At 49.1% G+C, this 7,822-nt stretch overlaps 1 protein-coding gene across 6 annotated transcripts in view; it reads right to left on the bottom strand.

Moving 5' to 3' along the window:
- Positions 1-1,109: 1,109 nt before the first annotated feature.
- The window catches only part of pcdh19 (protocadherin 19), a 61,321-nt gene continuing 54,608 nt past the window's right edge, over positions 1,110-7,822 (bottom strand). For all 6 annotated transcript variants that reach the window (XM_079744208.1, XM_079744207.1, XM_079744212.1 and 3 more), the window contains exon 5: positions 1,110-1,714. In XM_079744208.1, coding sequence (XP_079600334.1) covers positions 1,152-1,714 — 563 coding nt within the window. In that variant the 3' untranslated portion in view covers positions 1,110-1,151. The remainder of the gene's footprint in view (positions 1,715-7,822) is intronic.

Here is a 7,822-nt window from a genome sequence, read left to right as displayed (position 1 = left end):
AGTGACTATCCCTTCTATTCCTAGCCCCCTAGTCAAAAGTCAGAAAAGTACAAGAGCACAAACTTCTAACTTGTGCTCCACTGGCTACAATCAAGGTTGGGCACAGGAGATTTCAAAAAACAATAAGTCTGTTGTAGTTGTTGTTGTTGTGAATTCTTCTTCTTCTGCTCTTCCTCCTCTTCTCCGTATAGCTCAACGGGAACACAAGGAACAGTCTGTCCTGCTCCCAGGGTTCTGAGCGGAGGTGGAGATAGTAAGAGTTAATCCGGCTCCGTACGTGAATAAAAACAGATATAGTGTAAAGACCTCACAGTTCGATGACACTCAGGCTGTCCGGCCTCCTGGTATATGCAGACCCGAGAAAGGATTGTGTAAATTGTCCCCCTGACCCCCATTTCCTTCCGTCTTGAGCGCCGGAAACTGTGACGCGGCGATTTGTGGGCAAGAGTTCAGAAGAAGCCTGTGTTGGTCTGTTTATTACGTTGTAGTGATCACTGTACAATTAAGCAATGAGATATTTCGGCAGGTAGGGCGACTGCAAAACCAAAGAAGGCAAAAAAAATCATTTTGTGAAAAAACAGCAGTTCAAAAAAAGGCATAATTGTACTTCTCGATTGGCCCCCTGTTGTGCCCACGCGGTTAGGGGTCCGGAGTTTGGCTCAAGGGAGAAGGGGAGCCGCACGGGCTCACTCCGATTCCGACAAGCAATCCCTCGTCTGTGAGTCTACTCGGCGCAGACTGTCGACCGAAAAGGAAAACATGACGAAAAAAACCCGAAAGGAATCGCACTGCAACTACAACAAAGCCACATCACTACCTCGGTACACGACTAGCTGCAGCGTTCCGCCCGCTCCTCCGCCGGCCGCCCGCTCTGACGCCGCGCCGCCTAAAATCCACGGCCTCCCTTTACCTTTGTCCGATGCGTGCAGACAGCTGTCGTGGGTGTACAGAAATGCGTGTTGCGTACACTTGTACGTGCACGGTGTTGTCTGTTTGGTTGGGTGGGTGAGTGGGTGGGTGGTCTCCGCAGGGGGGGGGGGGGGGGGGAGGGGGGGGGCGGGGGGGGGGGGGGGGGTGAGTGTGGGTGTGGGTGTTTGTGGGAAGTGGGCTAGTGGCCTGGGGCGATCACCACCGGGCACGGGAGGGCCCCGCTAGAGCACGATATCCTTGAGCCGCTTGCTGCCGGGGGACTCCTTGTCGCGGGCGTCGTGCTGCAGCAGGGTGTTCATCTCCCGGACGGCGGGCTCGCTGTCCTTCCCCTCGGGCTGCCGCAGCAGGCTGTGGTTGGCGATGCGCTCGGCGTCCCGGCACTTGAGGGTGCTGTACGCGGACGGCGGCTGCTTGGAGGCGGGGCTCTTCAGGTGCACGGGGGAGGTGATGGGGCTGCCCGCCTCGCGGCCGTTGCCGGCCTCGCGCACGGCCCCTCCGTTGGCCTTGGGGCTGCACACCTGCTGCGACTCGCTCAGAGTCCGCCGGGCCTTGAGGTCGTCCTCCGGCCCGTCCTTGCCGAAGGTGGCAAAAGTCCTTTTGGCGGTGCCGTCCTCGTAGTGGTGGGGCACCTCCACCGTGGTGGCCTCTATCGACAGGGCGATGACGTTGCGGCCGTGCTCCGGGGACTTGGCCCGCGCCGGGACGGAGACGCGGGGCATCCAGCAGCGGTCGGAGTGGCCCAGGATGCGACACTCATCCTGGCAGTGGAAGCCTTCACCGGGGTCTGGGGGGAGCCAAGGAGAAGGACAAGGGGCCATGGTCAGATGGGGCGGTAAAAACGACACTTCTTGTTTACATTGAGGGCATTTAGCTGACGCATTGTTTAAGCACATTTGTAAGAAGCAGAAGGAGAAACAATATATATCGCAGTAAGGATGTTCATAGGACCAAGTGCCAGGCACTGACCCTGTGTACAACAAAGACAGCTAGGATAAGTACTATTTTAAAGTGCAAGAACGTACGACCTACAATAAGTGCGTACATTAAGTGCCAGGACGTACAACATACTACGAGGGTGTAAGAGGGGTCTGGGGTTAAGCGGGGGGAGGCTATGAAGAGTTTGGTTGAACTCTAAACAGGTGAGTCTAAACAGTGCCTTTTTGCCTTTAAATCATACGTTTCAACACATTTCCACCAAGGTTTCGCTGCCTTTACTTAAGAAGTTTCTAGCTAGAACCTTACAACTAGAGATGGATCACAAGGCCATTTACAGCTTGCACATCAATTTTTTTTGTGTGATACACTTGATGAAAGGGGAGTTTAAACAGTGCAATCAGATATCTGTCTGGGGAGAGAGACACCAGACAGGTTTGCGGTATTGTTTCTTGGTTCATCTCTCTCCCTCTAACTCTGTCATCCGGCGCCGAGGTATAAATTTGTAATGACGTTTTGACGCCGTCTGAGTCGGTATTATGGCACACCCTTTTGTTTTGTGAATTGCTTTCAAGGCAATTTCGTTCGTTTTTTTTGTCATTATAGCAACAAATAATGGAGACCAATGTGCTCCTTGTTTCTTTTGGTTGTTTGAAGGATAACACACACACACCAAAGTTTGCCGAAGGGGGATACTAAACAGTTGAAGTCATTTCAAATCGGTAGAAATTTCATTGTGAACCATCTGTTGTCATAACCTATACCCATAGAAGCTGTGTGTAAGATGTCCTTTCATTTACCAATGACCTCAAAGAATGCCAATAAACAATTCATAAAATCTGTCCTCAAACAGAACCATGCACAGTAGCTTTAAGATATTTTAAAATCACCTCAACTGAACATAGGAGCAAGTTTTCTTTTCCTATATCGAATAGACTTAGGTAGCTCCAACCAACAACCAAGTTTCGCAGTTGGTAATGCAGTTGGTAATGCAGGGTGTGAAAGTCTAGGGTAAATTTACTGCTTCTGAATCAATGAACGAGATGGTAGTAACTTAAGGATCACGGATACACATTCATTTGATTGATTTAACTGAAAATGCAGTGTAAAAACTGGTAGCTTTGCTGTGTCACTTTCTCTGGCACAATGTGGCATTTATCCACAGTTCTTATAACAGTTCTATGGGACCTACGTCCCTGGTCCAGGTATTTGGGCCTCTCTGACTTAACCTCCCCCCCCCCCCCCCCCCCTCAAATTATTTCTCAGCGCCATTTCTAAATCCTGCTGGTTTGGGGGCAAGGCCCAGTCTGCCCCCTCCCCCCCATCACAGACCCAAGGTGACGAGGGCGGCTGTGTGGCGGATTGTCATTGACCCAAGGCCACATGCTTACATCTAGCACTCACAGCTTGACAGATCACCTAATTAGAATCCTTAATTATCTGTTTTCCACATCCCCCTCCATTCCTGCACTCTGAGGGGCACCTCTGCCAAGGTAATGGAATCAATATTTAAAGATCGCGGCCCCCGGTTTCTTCAAGACAGGCCAGCTCGAGGTGGCTCTCGTGAAGTATTACTGATGAGCGACGCACAAGATTTGGCGAACAGATGACTGACTGACTGAATTAAGTCGCACAACTGGCAATTTAAACTCAGCCACCGTGAGTGACTGACTAAATGGTTAATGGACTGCATTTATTATATATCCTGACCTATGGCCGCCCAAAGCACTTCACAGTTGGTGCCTCACAGTCACCCATTCATAACAACATGAATACACCAACGGGCTGGCGGGAGCATCTAGGGTTAGGTGTCTCGCCCATGGACATCTGGACACTCCTTCAGACGCTAGAAGGACCTGGGGATGGAACCAGCGTCCACCCGCTCACCCTCCAGGTCCACGGCCGGCCCAACACTGAGAGCGGGCTGCAGCAGTCAGCTGGACACAGAAACAATCTGCCAATCATGAAGGGAACCCGGGGGCAAACGGGTTGTGATCTTTTCTATCTACGAGTGTTGGGCCAGTGAGCAGTATTCCACCCAGGTGCACGGGAGTGTTTGAGTGTTTGTGTTTGTGTGAATCTTTATGTGTTTGCGCACGGCATGAATCAAAGACACTCATGCATATGCAGTCCTGTGACACAGATACACCTCACAGATGCCTCTCACCTACACTCGTGAGGGTATGTATGTGTGTGTGTACACACGTACACACACACATACAAGTTAACTTATTCCATCCACCGAATGCAAAACACCAGCTCCTTCCCACATACATAATGAACCTCAGCATGTAATAGAAAAATACATATTTGACATGGGATCAATGGCCATTTCCAGCCTCACCTTGCCATCGTCAAAGGATTGTTATCACCGCTACAGTGCGTTGTGCAAAAGATATCATTATCTAATCCACAGAGCTGTAGAACAAAACAGCTCCCACGTCTTTCACAGGCGCACTTCATTTCAATCTCAACTATTTGCATCTATGTTTCACAATTTGCCTGTGTGTTGGTACATGCAAATGTGGAGTACATGTTGACTGACCAGAGCGACTGTGATGGAAGCAAACAAGCAGACAAAAGGCAGTGTAGTGGGAGGATGGAGCAAAGTACACAGTATTCTCTGCATAGATCAAATCCCAGGTGAATAATGTCATCTCAACGGTAAACCTGTAGCAGGTACTAAACAGTGCAGTAAAGAGCAGAACATTCCCTTGATTATTGCTCCTTCTCCCACAAAGCAGTTGCTGTTGTTCTCTGTCGTTAATCCATGTAAATCCTACATGTTTTTATCTTTCTTAATCCAGCTTGCATGAGAACATCATTTTCTCGTTTGTGTTAACATGTTTCTTTTTTTTCTATTTCTTTTTTTCTGTCCTTCCCTCATTGGGCAAACCAAAGTACAAGCACTTAAAAAATAAATAATTTCATCATATAAAGTGCACTCATTTAACAGAATGAGCAGAAATGGCTGGTGCTTACAAGAGGCAGATTGTAGAAATTAATTCTGGCTGGCTACATAGGCTCCAAAGAGCTTTGGTGATCGATTGGAGCGGGAGCATTCTGAAATCTTTACTCAAATCTTTTGCCTTCCTTCCCTTTTTGCTGCTCTAAAAAAAGAAAGACAAAACCCATTTCCTAGAGTTCCCCCCGCTGGAGAGAATTGACTAGATTACTACAATTACTACGAGGCGCTTTCAGAGGCCTTATGAAGCTGTCTCTTTATACGGCAATGAAATATCTCCAGGCACAAATAGACAGTACGGAACCCCTATGCACAGGGTGAATATCCTCTCCGTTCACCAAAGTCTATGGGGGAGCATTGGTATCAAATGACATTGTTGTGAAAGCTGAGTGCCATTAACACTGTCACATCCTGCCACTGCTTACAAACCCACAAAAGGCAGATGTCGCTTTTGACCCACAAAAAAAAACCATAGAAAAAAAAGAGCCGAATTGGAAAAAAAAAGAAGAATTTGACAGGCCTTCAACTTGGGGATGAAATAAAACGCCTTTCAAATCCAAGAAAAGAACAAATGCATCGCTGCGAAATGAACCATTAAATGGCTTTTAAAGCACTGCTGAAATTTGCAGCGAGCGCAGAGTGAAGTCAAGAGAAGCCCCCCCCTGCGGTGAAAGTCTATTCAAAGCCACCAGGAGAAAATAAGCCCGCGAATCAGTTCCAGAAACAGACTTAAAGTAAAGCACAGCGCACTACGTCAGTGGGAACATTTCATATCTACAATTTAATACCTATTAATTACTGAGGGAGCTCCAGCGGGAGCCATGGGGCTGGCGGTATTTCCAGAGCTTCCAACGTTTAAAATGGTTCGAAATAAAAACGAATGCGGAGCAAAACAACGACGACAGTCTGAATCAAATCCTGCGGCACTGCCGAGAAATCAGTAATTCTGTGCTTCAATTTTAAACCGGGGTTCAAAGACTAAGCAGAGGCATTGCGTTTGACTTAAAATATGCATGCGCTGGTATGAATGCAATGGCCAAATGATAAATATTGCTGTATAAAGAAGAAGACGATAAACTACAGTATATATAGAGAATTATTTGTGGGTACTGTTGGCTGTGATTTAGAATGGAATGATATAAAAATGGATATCCTTTGAGTAGAAATAAGTACGCAAAGTAAGTATCTCGCTGACGATTCATTAAAAAAAGAAAGGGAAGAGACATGACTTAATGAGACAGCAAATCGTCTAGCCTTAGTGGGGCCCTGGAGGAGGTACGCAGGAAGCAGGGAGAAACAGTGTGGGACCATACGGAGCCGATGACACGATTCAGTCAGCTTCATGACGAGACATTCTCTAAAACAGGGTTTGACGCAGTGCTGTGGAATGGTAAATAGATTGTAAATAATGGATGCAGGTTTTCTTTTCCTATTTTTTTTAAAGCAATAATAGCAGATTCCCTGGTTTTGGATTGTCCAGAAATGAGATCAGAATACATGACACACACATGTTTGACAAAGATTCCTGTAAATTGTACAACAATTCATCTCCTACAGAGATTCAACCTCATGGAACACAGAACACTGTCATTCTGCTCCTTGTTTGTGGACACCGTTTCCTAAACCCAAAAGAAAAAGGCGTGAAAAGCGTAGCGTGTGGAAGGAGCGAGTAATAAGCAGACAGCAAGTCTGACATTTTGTTGTCTCCGTCTCTTGTGCTGCGTTGGCTGAGTGGTGCAGCAGACTCCAGCTACAAAATGGTAGTGAACTGAATTGGGTTGCAATTCTGATGACCCACTTTAAGGCTGATCGCCAAACTTTCCCTGTCATCTCTGTGACATCAGCCTGCAGTGGCAACAACAAAGCCCTCAACCCCTTTTGCTTTTGACGTAAATTATCTGTAGGCAGCAGGCCCACCTGCTCCCTGTGTTCACGTTCTCCCTGCTGTCCTTCTGACAGCCCACGGCAATTAACCAAGATGACAGGTAAATTGTTGGCGCAGGTTTTCCTCATCGCCAAATTACAACGGACAAATCAGAGGGGTGGTAGGCAACAGAGAGCCGACAGACGCAGACGGACAGCCAGCTGCAGCCAGACCACTGCTGATTGGCGCGGGGGACGACCATGAGGTCTGCTCAGGACCTTGATGGCTGGACGGCCATCAGGGCCGATCTCCACACCCCAGGGACCAGGCTTAATGTCTTGTCGGCTCTAACTAGAGGACAGCTCCATGGCCAGCTGAGGCTGGAGCTGCGGCCTGGCAGCCTCCCACACTAGTCACCGGGGGAGGGTGGTCCAAGTGCCGCTGTCACCTCAGCCAGCCAGCTCGGTCTGTGGGCCATAAATCAGCCCGGAGGCCCGGCTCCTGTGGGAGTGGCAAGATGGAGTGTGATGGTCTTGTTTTTACAAACAGTAGAGGCGCACCCCCGCTGTGCTGTCGCGGAGCCCATCGTTTGTGAGCCCCAGCGGCCGAGGCTCCGACAACGCCTCCCCGGGCGCCGCGTCTGGCTCAGCCGCATTAGGGCACGCCCGCCTCACCTTCGCACACGTTCATTCACACTCACACACGTGCACACACGTCAGCTCGTGCGCACGTGCGTGCACGTGCATACACATGAGCACACGTGCGCGCACGTGCACGCACGCTCAGAAAGACAAGTGCAAGTGCAAAGACGGACCGGACATACATAAAGACATAGAGACACATGCGCACGCGTCCATACATAGAGACAAGCGCACAAAGTCACCCCCACCCGCACTGACACCCACTCACACACACACGCTCACCCCCCACACACACTGACAGCCCGTCCTCCAGAAGCTCTCCCCTTCCCTTTCATCTCGTCACCGTTGCTATCTCGCACACATTGGCTAAATGTGGCTAAATGAAATGAATCCCCCAAACCTGGTGCGCTGCTTCTGGCTGTCCTGCAGCTCCTTCCTCCTCCAGTCAGATATTAATTATGGAGGAGATTACACTGGCTGGGCGGTCTC

The sequence above is a fragment of the Pollachius pollachius genome (genome assembly GCF_949987615.1).
Source record: "Pollachius pollachius genome assembly, chromosome: 10".
Lineage (NCBI taxonomy): Eukaryota > Metazoa > Chordata > Actinopteri > Gadiformes > Gadidae > Pollachius > Pollachius pollachius.
This window is presented reverse-complemented; position numbering and strand designations above follow the sequence as displayed.